Raw genomic sequence first — 20,910 nt, 5'->3', positions numbered from 1 at the left:
TTTACTTGCAAGGGAAGGCAGAAACAATGCAACAAATGAAAGGGGAGAGGATCCAAAAGTAAACAGGAGAAAGCTCATACTACAATATAGCCCAAAAACAAGTTCAATATCGAAGAGATGAGAATAGAAATGTACAAAAAAAAAAAAAAAAAAAAAAAAAAAAAAAAAAAAGAGAAAGGGGATGCTGAAACCAAGCAAGCGATCTCATTACATTATGTGCCACCAAAACCTAAAGGGGTCCATGACCCAGTGAAGCAGAGGATAACCCCATACTACCTTGTGACTAGGAGGAATGAAACTAAAATCCGAAAATAGAAAGAAACGGTTAAATTTAGAAATCCTAGCCACAAGTAACAAGATTGCGGAAAGGGGTAGGGGCCATACTTTTGCTTCCTTGTAAGACATCACTCTACTCATAACAGGATTGCTACATTGAAAAAATTAGAAAACCAAAATGATAACAAAATAATCAAGTTAAAAAATGTGGAACAATACGAAACCACAGAACCAGTTGTTAATTGAGGATTATGGAGGGACTTAATTAATTCACAATGGCTTGTAGACCGAACGCTGAAAGGCAAAACATTCTATATTCTTCTTCTTCTTATTATTATTATTATTACTATTATTATTGAATATCCAAAGCAGTTTGGAACCCTATTTTACATAGTATACTAGGGTTGTAGTTAAAATACATATTCACTTTTACAATGAAAATGAATTCATGTATCTAATCGACGGAAAATGAAGTGGATGAAGTTAATAAAATATTTGTAACAGCACGGCTTCTTAAACAAATGATACAGGGGTTTCGATAATGCAATGTTGTAATAATTCAAATGAGAGTTCAAGTCATGCCTTCTTTCAAATGCAGCACATTCGAACAGTAGGTGATCCACTGTTTGTGAGGATCCGCAAACACACACGTAGCCATCAGGACGATTGATTCTGAATCGATGAAAATAATAACCAAATTTGCCACGACCGGTCACAAAGTGAGTAATTTCAAAGCTTGGCACCAACACGTTACTTTGCAGGCGGTTGAAAACCTCAGCGAAGAATATTTCTCTGGTGACTTGGCCTCTAGTGGAAGAAGCCCAAATGTTGTTCCATTGATGGATTACGTGCTTCTTTATGATTTTTTTTAGCGTAGCTAGGTGACGTTTTGTCATAAGAAATTTCCAAATTAGATGTAGCCGCTGCTTTTGCCAAAAGATCAGCTTTCTCGTTTCCTGATATTCCACAATGACCGTGAATCCAGTCAAAACAGATGTGCGGACTTTGTTGAGCTGTGGTTCTAATAGCTACAGCTATTGGATTCAGATTATATTTATTATTTATCGCATTCAGCGCAGCTTGCGAATCACTTAATAACCGAGATTTCTTATTGTTAGATTTGCACCATTCGATTGCAGACTTAATCGCCCACAGTTCAGCCTGGAAAATAGAGCATGTGGAAGAGAGTTTGTACTGGAATGAGAAAACCTCAGAATCGTTTTCATGAACAACGAAGGCACATCCAACTCTGTCCTGTTCATCTGTGCTTGGTAAGCGAGATCTATCTGTGTAAATAAAGCAGTCATGGGTAATTGAACAATTTTCATAAAAACAGTTTTTGAAGAGACTTGGGTGATCAGACTGTAGAAAATGACAAGGTTGCTCTAGAGTGGTATTCAGAATGGGCATAGGTAACACTTTGTTTTTCTTCAAAAAAGTGAGTTCAGCTGTCGCTAAATAATGATGATGTATATTATTATTATTGTTAGTCCATGGCTTCTCGAGGCTGTTGTGCCATGGGGTACGCGAACCTTTTCTTGAGCCCAAGTTCCTATTCAGCACTATGGAGCTCAGGGCTCAAGAAAAGGTTCACGTACTATACAGTATATATATATCTTCATTTACACCCAACACGTCACTCTACCCTTCGACATACCGTTGGCGTCAGAAAGAACACCAGATCGCCCGTCCATATTAATTGGGAAGTGGCCCATTATTATTATTATTATTATTATTATTATTATTATTATTATTATTATTATTATTATTATTATTATTATTATTATTATTATTATTATTCCCTGCCTCTGTGGTGTAATGGTTAGTGTGAGTGTGATAAGCTGCCACCCCGGAGGCCCAGGTTCGATTCCCGGCTATGTCACGAAATTTGAAAAGTATTACGAGGGCTGGAACGGGGTTCACTCAGCCTCGGGAGGTCAACTGAGTAGAGGTGGGTTCGATTCCCACCTCAGTCATCCTGGAAGTTATTTCCCGCTTCTCCAGGAAAATGCCGGAATGGTACTTAACTTAAGGCCACGACCGCTTCCTTCCCCCTTCCTTTTCTATCCCTTCCAATCTTTCCATCCCTCATCAAGGCCCCTGTTCAGCATAACAGGTAAGGCAGCCTGGGCGAGGTACTGGTCATCCTCCTTAGGTGTATCCCCGACCTAATGTCTCACGCTCCAGGACACTGCCCTTGAGGCGATAGAGGTGGAATCCCTCACCGAGTCCGAGGAAAAAGGCAACACTGGAGGGCAAATAGATTAAGAAAGAAAGAAAGAAAGAAAGAAAGAAAGAAAGAAAGAAAGAATTATTATTATTATTATTATTATTATTATTATTATTATTATTATTATTATTATTATTATTATTATTATTATTATTATTATTATTATTATTATTATTATTATTAAGTTCTACGAAAGTTGTGTAGCTAGACTCACTCAAGTAAGGGAGGGTGGGGCAAGCGAGTCATACGGGGCATGTGAGTCGACCCCATGCAATTTTCAAAACTGTACTATTTTGGATCTTGTGCGATGTTTCATGTCGTTTACTTGGCTTGCAAGATGTGCAGTTTGAGTTACGAGACGCTCCGCTGCAAAACTGTGAACTTACCGGTGTTGATTTCTTTCCAGATTTTTTTTTTTTTTTGTAAGAAATATAATTCATTATCTACCAGTCAGGCAGATTCATAAAAATGTGGAGCTAATTTTAAGACAGCATTTTGGAAACACATTACAGTATACTAGATCTCTCAGTGTGGCTTGCTAGCGGTGTTCACTGACTAGTCTGCGATAGGATGAGTTAGCTACAAGACACGCTAGTTCTTACAAGAGAGCACAAGAACAACCATTCGATTTTATAACATATTTGGCTGGAGGAACTTTTTTATTAACACCGTGTATTGATGTCGTTATATGCAATTTATATTTTTGTTTTTTAAGCCCAAAATTAAGTGGATTATTCTGATAAATAAGCCTCCGTGGCTCAGATGGCAGCGTGTCGGCCTCTCACCGCTGGATACCATGGTTCAAATCCCGGTGACTCCATGTGAGATCTGTGCTGGACAAAGCGGAGGCGGGACAGGTTTTTCTCCGGGTACTGGGTTTTCCCTGTCATCTTTCATTCCAGCAACACTCTCCGTTATCATTTCATAGCATCTATCATCATCATCATCATCATCATCTGTTTACCCTCCAGGGTCGGCTTTTCCCTCGGACACAGCGAGGGATCCCACCTCTACCGCCTCAAGGGCAGTGTCCTGGAGCTTCAGACTCTTGGTCGGGGATACAACTGGGGAGAATGACCAGTACCTCGCCCAGGCGGCCTCACCTGCTATGCTGAACAGGGGCCTTGTGGAGGGATGGGAAGATTGGAAGGGATAGGCAAGGGAGAGGGAAGGAAGCGGCCGTGGCCTTATGTTAGGTACCATCCCGGCATTCGCCTGGAGGAGAAGTGGGAAACCACGGAAAACCACTTCCAGGATGGCTGAGGTGGGAATCGAACCCACCTCTACTCAGTTGACCTCCCGAGGCTGAGTGGACCCCGTTCCAGCCCTCATGCCACTTTTCAAATTTCGTGGCAGAGCCGGGAATCGAACCCGGGCCTCCGGGGGTGGCAGCTAATCACACTAACCACTACACCACAGAGGCGGACCATAGCATCTATCACTCATTAATATATCACCTTGGGAGTGGCGACCCCATTGTAATAACAGCCTATATATGTTTCATTCATTACATCCCTGATCCGGTCAATGACTGGAAAACAGGTTGTAGGTTTTCATTTTCATTATTCTGATCAATAACCAGTAAAAAAATGAGACTTGCCCCACGCTGGTGGACGCTTTTTCCCCACTAGTAGAGGCAAGTGAGTCCATGTGCTTAATGTTGCTGATTTTATTTTTTCAAACATGCATATGTTTTATTTATGTCTTCTGATTGCTACGTATGGTTAAGGTCTCAACTTACGTTTACTGTACTTATGATTAATTTCAAATAATTATTCTGGTCATTGCCTCCGTGCCTCAGGCGGCAGCGCGCCGGCCTCTCACCGCTGGATACTGTGGTTCAAATCCCGGTCACTCCATGTGAGATTTGTACTGGACAAAGCGGAGGCAGGGCAGGATTTTCTTCGGGTACTCCGGTTTTCCTTGTCATCTTGCATTCCAGCAACACTCCACAATATAATTTCATTTCATCTGTCAGTCATTAATCATTGCCCCAGGGGAGTGCGACAGGCCCCGGCAGCCGGCACAATTCCTATCCTCGCCGCAAAATGGGGGCTTCATTCATTCCATCCCTGACCCTGTCACTGACTGGAAAACAGGCTGTAGGTTTTCATTTTTATTCATATTCTGGTCATTATGACATACTTTGGTTCTATAGCAGAGTGCATAAGTAGAAATATGATGGCCAGGGGCACTACTTCTAATGCCCAAATTCTCGCGTGCCACTAAAATGGAAACGGCGTATGGCTTTTAGCACCGGGAGTGTCCGAGAACATGTTCGGGTCGCCAGGTGCAAGGTCTTTTGATATGACGCCCATAGGCGACCTGTGCGTCGTGATAAGGATGAAATGATGATGAAGGCGACACATACACCCAGCCCCCGTGCCAGAGAAATTAACCATTGATGGTTAAAATTCCCGATCCAGCCAGGAATCGAACCCGGGACCGCTGTGACTGAAGGTCAGCACGCTAACCATTTAGCCATGGAGCCGGCTTGCGTGCCATTAACAAGTTGAGACAACTTTCCTCTTGTCTGCATGGCAATCATAAATGTTGACTAGAATCGAGAACCAAACTCGGAATTACCAGGACAGAAGCTGGTAGCCGCAAAACTGACCGCTCGAGGACCTGTTTTGGGTAAAAACTAAATGATTCCATAGCTTGCAGCTATTCTAGCTAAGGGCAACCTACGCAGCGAGACGGACGAGCGGAAGACAATGAAACATATCGCCAATGTGTGTTAGTAACTGGGTCTTCAAGGTTGACAAGTGAGTGTAGTAACGTTACAGGAGGAAAAGATGGGTTGGCCAGTTCATGGCTGACAAGGTGCTCCTGGACAACACGTTTTCAGTCGCGGCTTGCTCTCCGCTGGTGCAGTACGATGAGGCATGGCCACGGAAGAAGAAGTTCTACAACAATTACAGTTCAAAATACAAGACGCGGAACGGCTAACAGACGGTGTTTTTCAACATGTTCCTACAACTGGGTGTTGTACGAACACTCCGCATCAAATCTTCAATGTAATTGACTCGAGTGATGTGCATGTGGGAGACATTTATAACTTAACAATAAATAGGATAGTGCCTGTGGAACCTAGAACTAGAGGCGATTTTAGTATTGATGATAACACGAATGATCTACGAGAAGATTACTTGTCGGATGAAGATTGTGCAACTTCTACCCAGAGATTACAAGCATGTGGTGGTGAGTCAGATGGACTATGCTTGTCGAGTGAGTATTATAACTATGTTCTTATTCTGTGAGGCAGAGTTCATTCGTATGTTTTTGAAAGTGGTTGGAAGCGAATGGAATCATCTAGAAGAAATTCTCATTTATCAATCATGATGTACTTTATCGGACAAAAGCCGGGGGTTACTTGCGGCTTTTTAAGTGTTCCGCACATATCATTAGTAACGTAAAACAACAACAACAACAAATAATAATAATAATAATAATAATAATAATAACAATGTTATTGGTTTTAAGTAGGGGCCGCCTAGCCCTGGCGGTAAAGGCGTGCTTGGTTCACTTGGAAAGTCGTGGGTTCGATTCCCCGTTAGGAAATCTAAAAATGTAAGAAATAAAATTTCCACTTCTGGAGTGACACACGGCCCCGAGATTCGCTCAGTCTATCCCAAAATTGAGTACTTGGTTAATTCCTGGGGGGGGGGGGGGGCGGGTGAGGAAGGGAGCAAAGGCGATCGGGCATAGACCTAACCACTCTAATCCAATAAGGGCGCGTAGTGGCAGCCTTTACGTTCCATTCCTTCATGGGTCTTCATGGTCCTTTCTTTGCTATTGATTTTACATTTTTTATTGGTTTTCAGAGGCGCTGAAGTGCCACAATTTTGGCCAGCAGGAGTTGCTTTCACGTGTCTGTAAACATAAGGTTGTCATATTTCAGCACCTTAAAGTACCTACGGAGTGAGCCGGGTTCGAACCCGCCAACTTGAGCTCAGAAGGTCAGAACTTCTACCGTAACAGCTATTCAGCCCGGCTCAATGCAAAATATTTCCGTAACTTTGTGTGAGATGTTTTGGAGTGCTAATGTAAATGATAAATACGAACTCAAATCTCATTACTTCCTGTAAGGTTACTGATCCTTAGTAACTCGTTACCGGTACCAGGAATCTTATAAATTCCATGATAGCAAAGAACATGAGAATAATGTTATATGTTTTAATTAGGCCAGGAATTCTAAAGCAATAAAGGTATAGCCTATGTTTGGGTGCTTATAATATATACCAAAGTTATTTAACACGTGCATCAAATGTGAAAAACACCGGGCGAGTTGGCCATGCGGTTAGGCGCGCGCGGCTGTGAGCTTGCATCCGGGAGATAGTCGGTTCGAATCCCACTGTCGGCAGCCCTGAAGCTTGTTTTAACACCAGGTAAATGCCGGGGCTGTACCTTAATTAAGGCCACGGCCGCTTCCTTCCAACTCCTAGACCTTTCCTATCCCATCGCCGCCATAAGGCCTATCTGTGTAAGTGCGACGTAAAGCCACTAGGAAAAAAAAAAGTGAATATATATAGGTAACGGATCTTCCCCACCTCCATTTCCTAACACCGTACTCAAAACTGGAAAGAATACCAAATGAACCATAGGAATAATACTATTGTGATTGGCTAGAGTCCGGATTATTAGGTGCTGATAGGTTAGAATGCAAACTTACTTAAGCCAGTAACAAGTATACCCTACACTGTACAACGGTTATGTTATGAGGTTTGCATAGATATTAGGGGTACAGCCTACAGAACTCTTTGAATATATTCCACTCTTCCTACATTGTGGCACAACGGGTTGCATGACACTTACTACAAACCAAATTACTTTGCATTCTAACCTATTACCACCTAAAAATCCGAGCTATCTGATTACTGTAAATTTACAATTGGTGTTCTGTGGATTTACGTCCTACTAATTATTTTGACGGTTTTCGGAGACACTCAGATCCCGGAATTTGTACCGTGAGAGTTCTTTTACGTGCTAAGAAATTTAACTTTCTCGACTGTCATCTTAAAACACCGATTAAGCATTTTTGTTTGTAATTTGCTTTACGTCGCATCGACACAGATAGGTCTTATTGCGACGATGGGATAGGAAAGGCCTAGGAGTCAGAAGACAGCAGCCGTGGCGTTAATTAAGGTACAGCCCCAGCATTTGTCTGGTGTGAAAATGGGAAACCACGGAAAAACATCTTTATTGCTGCCGGTAGTAGGGTTTGAACCCACTATCTTCCGGATATAAACTCACAGCTCCAAGCCCCTAACCGCACAGTCAACTCGCTCGGTTAAACAAAAATTGCTACTGAACTTATTTCGTTGCTAAGCCACGAGTTGCTCAGCTTGATGGGATTATTGTGATATAGTGCAAGTGTCTGACCAGCACATTGTTAATAATGGATATGTAAAATTGATTCATGCGCCAAAGACAATAGAACGCAAATCGAATCCCGACACTTCTAAATTACTGTTTTGAGTACTGCAAAATATTCTACATACCGTAAATTAACAAAAACATTTTAAAATTTCGAACAACTTTCATTGCATTCATGGAATGCTACAACAGTGAATCTTCTTGTGCGACATGTGGGTGATTCTTGAGTATCAACAGTAACACACGTTTTTACCACATTAAAATGTAGAAGTCATTTTCTGCTGTTAGTCTAGGTATGGGGATACGTGTGGGTGAGAAATGACTTGCTATGTTATTTTTGTTTTGAATGTCAAGTTCACATACGCCTATGGAATTACTTAGGATTTAAAAACTCGGTGAGTACTTATTATTATTATTATTATTATTATTATTATTATTATTATTATTATTATTATTATTATTATTATTATTATTATTATTATTTCCATCTCCGTACTGTAATGGTTAGCACTATTAGCTGCCGTCCTCGGAGGTTCGGGTTCGATTCTCGGTACTGCCAGAAATGTAAGAATGACAATAGGGCTGGTATGTGGATACAATGGTACATGCAGCTCACTTCCATTGGGGGTGAGCCTGAAAAGAGCTGCGCCACCTAGGGATGAGGATACGAGTTTTATTATTATGTTATTATTATTACTAGCTGATGTACCCGTGCTTCGCTACGGAATTCTGCATTGAATACAGAATTCTACGTTAGGTAGTGTACATGTTGTGAGCAAGATTGTATTAAATTACATAGCACTTTACGTTGCCCTAGAAACGCGACGGGTCAGTTACCAAACATCTATTCTCATATGAAAACTGGGTTATGGAATTTTCATTGTAATGGTAGGCCCTCTTGCCTACCATCAGTCACAATCAGGTTGGGGAGTTTTCATTATAACGGCAGACATTCACTCTCCACCTGCCTTTTTACATCCTCAGAAAGACCGTCTTAGTAGTTTGCCAATTGAAATGAACATAGGTCATTACAATGACGTCAGTAGGAATGGCGCGATTAAAAGCAATGTTTTCATATGAAATACGCGACCAATTGAAAAACCACACATATTCTCACTTTTAATGAACCGTACTACGCTGCCGATCTAACAGTCCAAAGTTCCAGAGCTGGAATGACCAGCCCAGACAGCCGTGATCAGTGAACACACTTCGTCTTATTTCGGCCGGGTGGGGGTGTCGAATAATGGAGACTCCCAGGGCAAAAACTATGCCCTTTTACTAATCTGTTTCCTAGGAGTACCCGAGGAGTACCCAGTTGACTACACAGGCGGTGGAAAAATCTATCAGACATGGAGGTAAATTTTTCCTCCAAGCCTGAGGACAAATCCCCTCTTCACTGCTAATTTGGAATAAAATAATATAGAATTTAATTAAAGTGAAGAGGAAGAAGTTTTTCTTAAGAAACGGCTCTTTTCATGGTTGAATTTTGAGTTATTTAGTGAATTGTGGTGCTACAATTGGAATAGGCCTAAATTGTTATTCTAGACCAGGTCATACTACTACTAATACTAAGTGAGCCGCTGCCTTAAGTATGCACACTGCTCATTCAAACCAGCGCGTCAGAGTAGGGATCGAATAGCGATTAAAAGCAATGCTTTCATTTGAAATACTCGATCAATTGAAAAACCACACATTTTCTCACTTTTAACGAACAGTACTACGCTGCCGATCTAACAGTCCAAAGTTCCAGAGCTGGAATGACCAGCCCAGACAGCCGTGATCAGTGAACACACTTCGTCTTATTTCGGCCGGGTAGGGGTGTCGAATAGTGAAGACTCTCAGGGCAAAAACTACAGTATAGCCTTTTACTAATCTGTTTCCTAGGAGTACCCGATGAGTCGGAAAATCTCAGATCACTACACTATGATGAACCAGTTTGTTACGTACCAGCAGTATCAGATAATGTATGAACCAGAGGTATGGCATGCTAAAGAAGAAAGTTTTGTAACTCCCCAGCTATTACCTGCCAATATACAGTCAGGCTGTTGTACTCGGTACGCAGCAGTAATTCCACCTGAATTGAGCTGCAGCATAAGAGATAAGAAACAACACAATGGTCAATGTAATGTTATTGTTGATCAATGTTACGCGCTTTCAATATTGTAGGCCTGCACATTTAGTTTTCTTCCGACTCTGAAATACCAGTCTTATCATCGTCGCTACGGTAGAACTGAATAAAACATAAATGGTAGGTAATTGTATTCTCTATAACTTTTGTTATGTAGTACGTTTCGATAGGGTCAATAATATAGGTATTTAAAAATTAAATTTTAGCCGCCTTCTCCTAAAGCACAATTTCATCCAGGGAGAATAAAATTGTTTACAACTTAGACTGTATTTTCTTATTCCCCGACGCTATATACCGACTTTCATTAAATTATGTTAACCCATTTTCTCGTGGCTCGGCGTGAATATGGACTTAGCAACAACAATACAAATTCATGAATATCTGTATTATCAAAGCCGGTACGGTAACGATGTATGACATAAATTATCAGAAATTTAATTCTATATAACTTTAGTTATATAGTATTTATCGATAGGACCACTAATAATATAAATATTTGAGAATAAAATTTTAGGCCTTCCCCTAAACTACCATTTCACTCAGCATGAATAAAATTATTTATAGCCTAGTTTGTAGAGGCCCATCCCCTGACTTCACATACCGATTTTCATTAAATTCTTTTCAACCGTTTTCTCGTGATGCGTGTACATACATACATACATACATACATACATACATACATACATACATACATACATACATACATACATACATACAGACGGACAGACAGACAGACAGACACAGACAGACATTACGGAAAAGTAAAAATTACATTTCCTTGTTACTATGGACTTGACCGATACAGAAATACCATTCTTTTCAAATTCTGAGCAATGTACAGACAATACTCTTATTTTATATATAGATTATTATTATTATTATTATTATTATTATTATTATTATTATTATTATTATTATTATTTCCTTCGGGCTAGCAACCTGTCGGAAGGACATTTGATTGCTTTCAAGTCTTGCAAAAAGAAAAAACCGGGACACACGCCCCAATACTTGGAAGGAAGATTATTATTATTATTATTATTATTATTATTATTATTATTATTATTATTATTATTATTATTAATGAACATTTCTCCGGGAATCAATAATGTATTAATAATTTTCGTAAGGTTTTTTTTTAATGTTGGCTTTCGGTATTTTGCCATTCAACCAGCCTATATTTTTATAATCCTTATACATATGTAACTTCCTACTAATTGTCTTTGAGCATGATAAAATTAACTCGAAATCGACTTTATAGGATGAACGTCGATTTCGACTAGGCCTACAATGCGGTCGTGAAAATTCAATATCCATTGATAAATTAAACTTACAGTACATATGAAATAAACACAATTCCAACGTCAAAGACACACACACCCAGTCCCCGAATCGTAGGAATTAACAACTTAAGGTTAAAATTCGAGACTCGAGTGGAAATCGATCCGGGTTCCCTTCAGTCAAAGGCCATGACGCTAACTATTTAACCATGGGGCTGGACTTTTAGATTTATTTTTACAAGGTAATTTTGTACATTATAATGCAGTCCATGCTTTTAATATGGATTAGCCCTATATATTTTTTAAAGAACGTGCATGTTTATGTAAGATGAGCCAACGTAGACAGCGGGTAATCGCGGAGCTAAATGATTTACTTTGAAAGCTTTTTTAAATTAATCATTAGTATTGTTTGGTTATCCAATTTTGTTTATCTTATAATACATCTATAAATGCAAAATATGAGTTCTGTCTGTACATTGCTCAGAATTTAAAAAGAATGGTATTTCTGCATCGTTGACGTCCACAGTAACAAGGAACTGCACTTTTTACTTTTCCGTAAATTCTGTCTGTCTGTATGCATGCATGTATGTATGTACGCGCATCACGAGAAAACGGCTGAAAATAATTTAATGAAAATCGGTATGTACAGTCGATAAATGAGCCACTACAATCTAGGCTATAAATCATTTTATTCACGCGGAGTGAAATGGTAGTTTAGGGGAAGGCCTTAAATGTAATTCTCAAATATTTATGTTATTAGTGGTCGTATCGATAAATTCTGCATAACTAAAGTTATATAGAATTAAATTTCCGATCATTTTTTGTCTGATACTTTTTTTTACTGTACCACCGAGCTCGATAGCTGCAGTCGCTTAAGTGCGGCCAGTATCCGTATTCGGGAGATAGTAGGTTCGAACCCCACTGTCGGCAGCCCTGAAAATGGTTTTCCGTGGTTTCCCATTTTCACACCAGGCAAATGCTGGGGCTGTACCTTAATTAAGGCCACGGCCGCTTCCTTCCCACTCCTAGCCCTTTCCTGTCCCATCGTCGCCGTAAGACCTATCTGTGTCTGTGCGACGTAAAACAACTAGCAAAAAAATTTTTTTACTGTACCGGCTGTGATAACAGAGATATTCATGAATTTGTATTTTTGTTGCTAAATCCATATCAACGCCCAGCCACGAGAAAATGGGCAAACATAATTTAATGAAAATAGGTATGTAAAGTCGGGGAATAAGGAACTACAGTCTAGACTATAAAGAATTTTATTCACACTGGATGATATGGTAGTGAAGGGGAAGGTGCCTAAAATTTAATTTTTAAATACCTATGTTATTGATCTCCCGGTCTAGAAAACCAAGAATAACGGCCGAGAGGATTCGTCGTGCTGACCACATGACACCTCATAATCTGCAGGCCTTCGGGCTGAGCAGCGGTCGCTTGGTAGGCCATGACCCTTCGGGGCTGTTGCGCCATGGGGTTTGGTTTTATATTGTTGGTCCTATAGAAAATTACTACATAACAAAAGTTGTAAAGAATGCACTTTCTGATCAGTTATGTCTTATTTAGTTTTACCGTAGTGACTGCGATAAGAGTGGTGATGATGATGGTGGTGATTATTGTTTTAAGAGGAAGAATAACTAAGCAACCATACTTAACCTAGAATACTGTATACAATGTAGAATTCCATAGTGAAGCACGGGTACATCAGCTAGTTTGTTCCTAACAATAGCGTAGCCCCGTGAGGTACGAAAAGGTCTAGTCATTTATGCCCATTTATGTTATATCGTAATGTATTTATTCCTAACAATACTCCAATTCCATGAGGTTTCCTGTGTGCCTATGGCCTATGCATGTTCTAATATTTTGCTTCATATTAAGTGGAATTTCACATGTTTTTGTTTTTCAGAATACAATGGAAAGAAGAATATAACGATACTGTTACTACTTACAACACTCAGTTTCGACCAACATTAAAAGATAGCATTAGAAGCCTTTCTCAATGCATGTAAAACAGTTACTTACTGTCGATACGTACCAGATAGCTACACTGCGTCATGTGGACGAGTCAAGACCGATTGGAGTCGGTCTTGGACGAGTCGACAGACGTTTCGAGTGATTCTCGAATGAAATGAAATGTCGTATGACTTTTAGTGCCGGGATATCCCAGGACGGGTTCGGCTCGCCAGGTGCAGGTCTTTCTATTTGACTCCGGTAGGCGACCTGCGCGTCGTGATGAGGATGAAATTATGATGAAGACAACACATACACCCAGCCCCCGTGCCATTGGAATTAACCAATTAAGGTTAAAATCCCCGTCCTGACCCGGAATCGAACCCGGGACCCTCAGAACCGAAGGCCAGTACGCTGACCGTTCAGCCAACGAGTCGGACGATTCTCGAATGATATCGATTCTTTCATTGATGGCGTCGACTGTTTGAATGGTGGGATCTGAACTGAGAGTATATAAAACTATATAGTCTAAATGAAAAAAAAAAAATGAAAAAATCAACACTGTTGTACGTTATAAGGGAGGAAGTGTTCCACGTATTTATTCCGAATTTCCAGCCTGTCCTGATAAACATCTCAACTCCCACGTGAAGCTGCTTCTTTCAGCCTTCCTGACTTAAATAACTATTGCCTAACAACTCCGTGAGGTAGCGAATGTTTTCGCAAAAGTCAATACCACTCAGTATACGCACGTGATCATTCTTTGTTTACTTTGAGTATCAAGTTCACTGAGATAGAGGATAGAGAGTACAGAACTTAACTGTTACAGATAGTAGTGTTGATCGTTGTTTTAAGAGGAAGTACAACTGGACAACTATTCTCTATTAACACTAGTCAGAGGGGAAAAATGGAAGAGGGCCGATACTTCAAAAATGAGGGTATCGGGAACAGAAAGAGGAGGGCCACGAAGGGCGTGAAAATGAATGACTCCCTACACCTTGTAAAGCTAATACCGCCAGGTCGGAAGAGAACAAGAGTTTATCAAAGGAGGTCGCATAGAAAAATATGAAAGCAAGGAGCCAGACACAGGTGGAAGCAATATTAGGCTCAGCTAGGGGAACCGTGGTCGCCAATTCACATTCCCAATTTGAGAGATCTAGGTCCCCCTTTAGATCGCCTCTTACGACGGGCAGGCGATACCATGAACGCATTCTACCGCCCACTCATGGAGGGGGAATTATAGAAAGTGTGACTAACTAATAATAATAATAATAATAATAATAATAATAATAATAATAATAATAATAATGTTATTTGTTTTACGTCCCACTAACTACTCTTTTACGGTTTTCGGAGACGCCGAGGTGCCGGAATTTTGTCCCGCAGGAGTTCTTTTACGTGCCAGTAAATCTACTGACAAGAGGCTGACGTATTTGAGCACCTTCAAATACCACCGGACTGAGCCAGGATCGAACCTGCCAAGTTGGGGTCAGAAGGCCAGCGCCTCAACCGTCTGAGCCACTCAGCCCGGCCTGTGTGACTAACTAGCCTTCCAGCTCTCTCGTTTACTTGTAAAGAGGTTTCAACAAGGAACCATACAATCCTATTCTGTTCTTATTTTAATTAGTTATGCGCCTATTATTAATTGCTTTGTGATAGTCGATATTTTTACAATGATAAATGATAAATGCATAGACCGACCTCTCGGGATTTTCCATGAATGGCCTCTGATATAAACAGGTTCTGTGTTCTGTGAATTGGCACGCGCGCACACACACACACACACACACACACACACACACAGAGAGAGAGAGAGAGAGAGAGAGAGAGAGAGAGCGAGAGAGAGTGTAAAGCCCTTGAGCACAACTGTTTCCGCCTCTTCGGTCCCTGCTCTCCCACTCCGATTTCTTCTTGATGTCAGCGCTCAGTGCGCTTGTCGTGAGATTAGTACGTAGGAGAGTACACGGGTATCAAATCCTGCCCGCCGTAAACCCTTGCTAGAAATGCCTGCGCACTACTATCGGATTTTTTAATATGGACACCCGAGTTTAGGCTTTAATTACAAACGAACTAGTAGGCCTATTGCAATGCGAGTTATACCAATATTTTCCTTGTTTAATTCTACATTAGCTTATATAAGACAGATTGTTTTCGACGTTCATTAAATATTTTTTATTTGTGGTTGTAATAAATATTACCCGCATTTTTGGCTTCTTCTCTAGGAAGCGCTTACTTAGGAATATATACAAGGAAAACTACTAGTCTGATGGTAATGACATTTTTATATGTTATAACCACATGTATTTGTGATGTAATACTCAAGTTACAATTTTATTCAACCACCCCGAAAAAAGTTCTTATCATTTTTCTAAAGCAACTCTTTCTCAGCCCAGGATGAACGTCGAAAACAATCTGTCTTATATAAGCTAATGCAGTATTAAACAAGGAAAATATTGGTATGACTCGCATTGCAATAGGCCTATTGCTTCGTTTGTAATTAAAGCCTAAACTCTAGTGTCTATATTAAAAAATCCGACAGTAGGACGAAAGTCGGTTCCCCTTAGCCGGCTTGTACTTCTCCACGTTGTCGAGTCAGAGCTGTGCAAACCTAACGGTTTTTTAAATTTCGTATGGCTATTTTTAGCCGAGCGCAGCCCTTGTAAGGCAGATCCTCCGATGAGGGTGGGCGGCATCTGCCATGTGTAGGTAACTGCGTGTCATTGTGGCGGAGGATAGTGTTATATGTGGTGTGTGAGTTGCAGGGATGTTGGGGACAGCACAAACACCCAGCCCCCGGACCATTGGAATTAACCAATTAAGGTTCAAATCCCCGACCCGGCCGGGAATTGAACCCGGGACCCTCTGAACCTAAGGCCAGTACGCTGAACATTCAGCCAACGAATCGGACGCACCTAGCGGTGATAGGCTCCAGTTATAATTTTGGTCTACAAGTGATGGTTGAGACATACTGCCATATAAGTTGTGGCATAAGGATTTACACAGTCATTTGTTAGTGTGTGTTGGTGTACTTGTGTATCAACATAATTGCTTGAAGAGATGGTACTTTTATCAAACCCATTTTCTTTTGTTTAAGTTTATAAAAGCGAGGTGTTTTGCTGCAGAACCGGTATAGTAGCGATATAGTATTCGGTATTATCTGCGTGATAATTGTTCATAGGAAAGTTGAGCATGTTAAGCCCCTAAAAAAAAAAAAAAAAAAAAGAAATGCCTTTAATTTTGTACTTTATTACTCATGACAACCTTTAAAGTAATTATTTATTTTCCTGGTACATGGTGTACAAAGCATGTTGTTTCGTGCATTTTATACAAACACCGTGTTGAACACATTTAATTGTGTACGTTCTTTCAGACCGAGTACGCACAATTGTGCGGGTTCGTATTTTAGTTATCCCTGACCGTATTTGATGTTTTTTCGGCGCTACACCGGACTGCAGTGATTGTGCAGGACACGTGGCGTGTATTTCAATTGATTTTAATATGCGCTTGACCGCCAGGGCGAAGGAAGAAGAGTTTAAAAAGCACAGTTGATCGGCGAGATGGCAGGAAGCAGTAGTGCCGAAAGTAAGTATTTATTTACTGCGTTTATATTAATCTAGAAGCTTTACTGAATACCGGAATATATTCAATGAAGTGTGTACTTTGGTTAGTGAACGTAAATTTTGAAGCTACACCATCGTACGTGATACAACGAGGTTTTGAATTTTGTTACGCACAATTGTGTGGGTCCTGTTTTTCGGATGTTAGTTTTTATTTTGTAAAATAAACTATTAATATGTGTATTGAGGAGCATTTTAGTCAGTTCTTGACGTACAAACAAAAATTCACACCTCCAGTTTTCTTTCAGGTCTGAAAGGGTTAAGAAATAATATATCGTCGCTGTTCGGGCGTAAAGTCATATCTCCCAATGCTCTTCCTATCCATTACTGTTCTTAAGACTGGTCACGCCTCCCAGCCACTTATGTATATTTAGTCCATCACAACAATATTCGTCATGTTTATGTTCCTATGCTTACGTGTGAAGGAAAATGAACCTTACCGTACCGCACTCGAGGAATGTATAGTCCGCGCACCTTTTAGCGATATTACTTTGTACGGGGGTGAGAAGTAAGGAGGGGGCTCTCCTGGTTCCGGTTATACTGCCAACTGAATGGAAATGTAATTTGAATTGATTCGATAATGTGATCGATCAATATGAATTTTCTAAACATTTATTATCTTACGCCAACAAAAGTGTCACACGTACATTATTTAACATTATATAACATTTCTCGATGCGAATCTTGTGCCTAGCATGAATTCTATAGTTTGGCTTTGCTGTGTAAACAACATCAGTACTAGTACGTAAAGTGTACGCCAGATGTCGCACAGCGATGCATAAGCGATTCATTGTTTGTGTTTCAAGGGTTGCCAATACGAATCTCGAAGATAACCGAGGTCGACCGATTCAGTACTAGGGTGTGCATGTATCATTAAAATGTGCGCGTACTTTTATGTTCGCATGACATTTACGCACTCTTACGGTATAATGCACTTAAGGTTCATTTTCCTTTGCGTGTAAGCATACGAAAATGAACACAACGAAAATTGTTCTGATGGACTATATATCCATATGTGGCTGGGAGGCGTGACCAGTCTAAAGGAAAATAATGTGTAATGTACTCCCCTCCAAGCTTGCGCTATCTGATAACGTCCTGCACTAGCGCTCGTAGCAGCTGTTTCTCATGCACGCTAACAGTCAGCTTGTGCCCTTGACATGCCTGCCTTAAGAGCAACATGAGCAATTGGAAGTTATAGACTGGTTGTCTCGACAATCTCGTTCGTATAATTGGTTCGTGAGCTCTTGTTCTAATGGCAGGGAAAGTAATACTGAATGATTGATTGACTGATTGATTGATTGATTGATTGATTGATTGATTGATTGATTGATTGATTGATTAATTATTTCAGGATTGGATTCATAGGCTTTGAAGCCACATTTAGTATACAGGGTTATTCACCTAACATGTTACACGCAAATAACTGCTAAAACATTAAAGATATCAGCATTCTGTTTTCATATTTGTAAATGGTACGCAGGGTCTTGTAAAATAACGTGCTACTTAGTCTCATGGGATGATTAACAACCGAGATATTGATACTAACTCCATATTTTTAAATGGAAGGGCACAAATTTATACAGCTGATTTAAAAGTTCATCTACGTACAAGTTCAAATATGTAAGTATTTTCAAAATCGGATAATTACTTTTTGAGATATAAATAAGAACAACATGCGCTGTTTTGCATGCCGCATCAGACGACGTGAAGTCGGGCAAGGATATATTGAGGCGCAAGCAGTTTCCTGGGAGTGAGTTCAGCCACAGAATGGGTACCAGGCATGTAAGCACCTCGTACACATGTGATGGGTTTGCAAAGTGTGTATGAGAGGCGAACACATGACAGGACAGAAAGGGTTGATGTGTTTAAAACGAATAAAATAAGTACTTGCCTTGAAAGCAACATAACGAAAGCTATAATTGTCACTGGTTTTAGCGTACAGTTCATACCACTCTATGGGTTGAGAAATAAACATAACACAAAACACCGGAAGAGCTCCTTCTAGAAAAGCAAATGTTCAGAGCTGATCGTAGTGAGTTGGCAGCAACACTATTATTTATGTTTTATTTTACACGCATTAATCTCCGCAGAGCTCCAGCGCGACTGTAGTAGCGTGCATTCGGGAGAGCGTAGGTTCGAGTCCTGCATCGCCCAACCTGACATTGATTTTCATGGTGTCCCATGTTCAACACCAGACAAATACCGGGTAGGTACCTTTGTGATAGGCCACAGCCGACTTTCTTTCCAAATCCTTCCCATTCCCATCCGTCAGAAAAAACGCTAAACTGAGCGCAGCCTCTTACATGTCAAAACAAAACAATATAACTTTAATCTCCCTTCCCCGTTGTGTGTTCGCCAGTCATACAATAACGTTGCACACCCAGGGTATGTTGCGGTACATCAAATTATGTTTACAGTATATGCCTGGTATCCGTTCTGTTGCTGGAATCAAGGCCAGGAAGCAGCTTGCGCCTCAATATGTCCTTGCCCGAATTCACGTCGTCTGATGCGGCATGCAAAACCGCGCATGTTGTTTTTATTTATAATTCAAAAATTAACTGTTCGATTTTGAAAATACTTACATATTTGAACTTGTACGTAGATGAACTTATAAATTAGTGCCCTTCCATTAAAAAAATATGGAGTTAGTATCAATATCTCGGTTGTTAATCACCCCATGAGACTAAGTAGCACGTTATTTTACAAAACCCTGCGTACCATTTACGAATATGAAAACAGAATGCTGATATCTCTATTGGTTTAGAAGTTATTTGCGTGTAACATGTTAGGTGAATAACCCTGTATATAATACGCTCTCAAATAATACCTTGTGCGGTAAAATTATGGAGCTCAATACATTAGATCAGAGGTTCTCAGACTATTACGAGATTGAATCCCTCACTTATGGCTGAAAGTTCATTGTACCCCCCCCCCCTTACGAAAATATCACTAAATTATAGGTTTAAAAAAATATGAGTACCTGGCTAATCATTAAGGCATATTCTATTGATTATTAACCATTCTTTTAAATAAAAATCGTAAATAAGACGAGTTTGTGAAATGAAATACATTTTTATAACACATCACAAGAAATTTAAGAGTTTGTGGCTGTATCAAGTATAATACAATGAAAATAAAGTAACACAAACAGCTAGATTTTAGCCCCAATATAAAATTAATAAATAAGAATGAAAAAATTTCGATTTTAATTCTGGAATTCAGACATGCGAACCATCAAAATGTCAATGGGATGGTTGTGCCTCCATGGCATGACACAGTTTTCTGATGTGTCTTACTCCAGGTTAAACCTTTAAGCGAAGCGTGGCTCCATATAGCCTATACATATTTAATTTTCTTCTTTGTTTCCATATTTCAATTTATCTTCATTTTTCTCTGAAGGCTGCTCGCGTATCCCACTAAAAGTCTCAGGTGTCCCCCTAGGAGTAGAAAACATCAACAGTACAATACAATGCAATGTAACATAATTATTCTGGAGTGGAATCAAAAACTGAATGTGAGAAAGTATGATGACTCAGTTATGTACTATGTACTTAACACTATCCTGCCCCCGTCGCAACTCGCCGATCGCCGCAGGACTTTAATATTGAGCAGATGATGTTGCTTTCCGAATGACGCCTGTGCGTGGAATCTTTTTACGTGGGAATGCTGGTGCATATCAACAGTCACAAGGCCTTTAACAGTCTCGGGACGCTGGCCCAGTGGCATAGAGTCTACGACGACTGGATATCCAAAAACTGCTGAGGTGTTAGACCTCATGGACATAATCAGGTGTAGTTGGAGTTGTACCTTATTCGACATTTGGAGATTAAGATGGTATCCTCCAGGAGCGTCTTTCTAGTTGCCGACTATCTCTGATTGCGCTCCTATGGCTACAAGCAGTACAGCATGCCATATATGCCATAGTAATCACCACACTTTAGTGGATGATAGAGTGGTGATCCTCCCGCACTGATCTGTTCACTGACCCAGTTTCCCGCTGGGGTTGGATACCCAACCTTCCACTGGGTTGCTCAGTTTAACAATGGCTCCTCT

The 20,910-nt window shown here is 40.3% G+C and overlaps 1 protein-coding gene across 4 annotated transcripts in view; it reads left to right on the top strand.

The window, feature by feature from the left end:
• The first annotated feature begins 5,347 nt into the window (after nt 1-5,347).
• The window catches only part of LOC136874486 (melanization protease 1), a 186,204-nt gene continuing 170,641 nt past the window's right edge, over nt 5,348-20,910 (top strand). Inside the window, exon 1 of one of the 4 annotated variants that reach the window (XM_067148116.2) lies at nt 5,348-5,737. In XM_067148116.2, the coding sequence (XP_067004217.2) occupies nt 5,395-5,737 (343 nt within the window). In that variant the 5' untranslated portion in view covers nt 5,348-5,394. The remainder of the gene's footprint in view (nt 5,738-20,910) is intronic. The other 3 variants (XM_067148114.2, XM_067148115.2, XM_067148113.2) reach the window with 3 other exon arrangements.

This window comes from Anabrus simplex, chromosome 5 (genome assembly GCF_040414725.1).
Source record: "Anabrus simplex isolate iqAnaSimp1 chromosome 5, ASM4041472v1, whole genome shotgun sequence".
NCBI classification, from domain to species: Eukaryota; Metazoa; Arthropoda; class Insecta; order Orthoptera; family Tettigoniidae; genus Anabrus; species Anabrus simplex.
The sequence above is the reverse complement of the archived record's forward strand: the minus strand, read 5'-3'. Positions and strand labels throughout refer to the sequence as shown.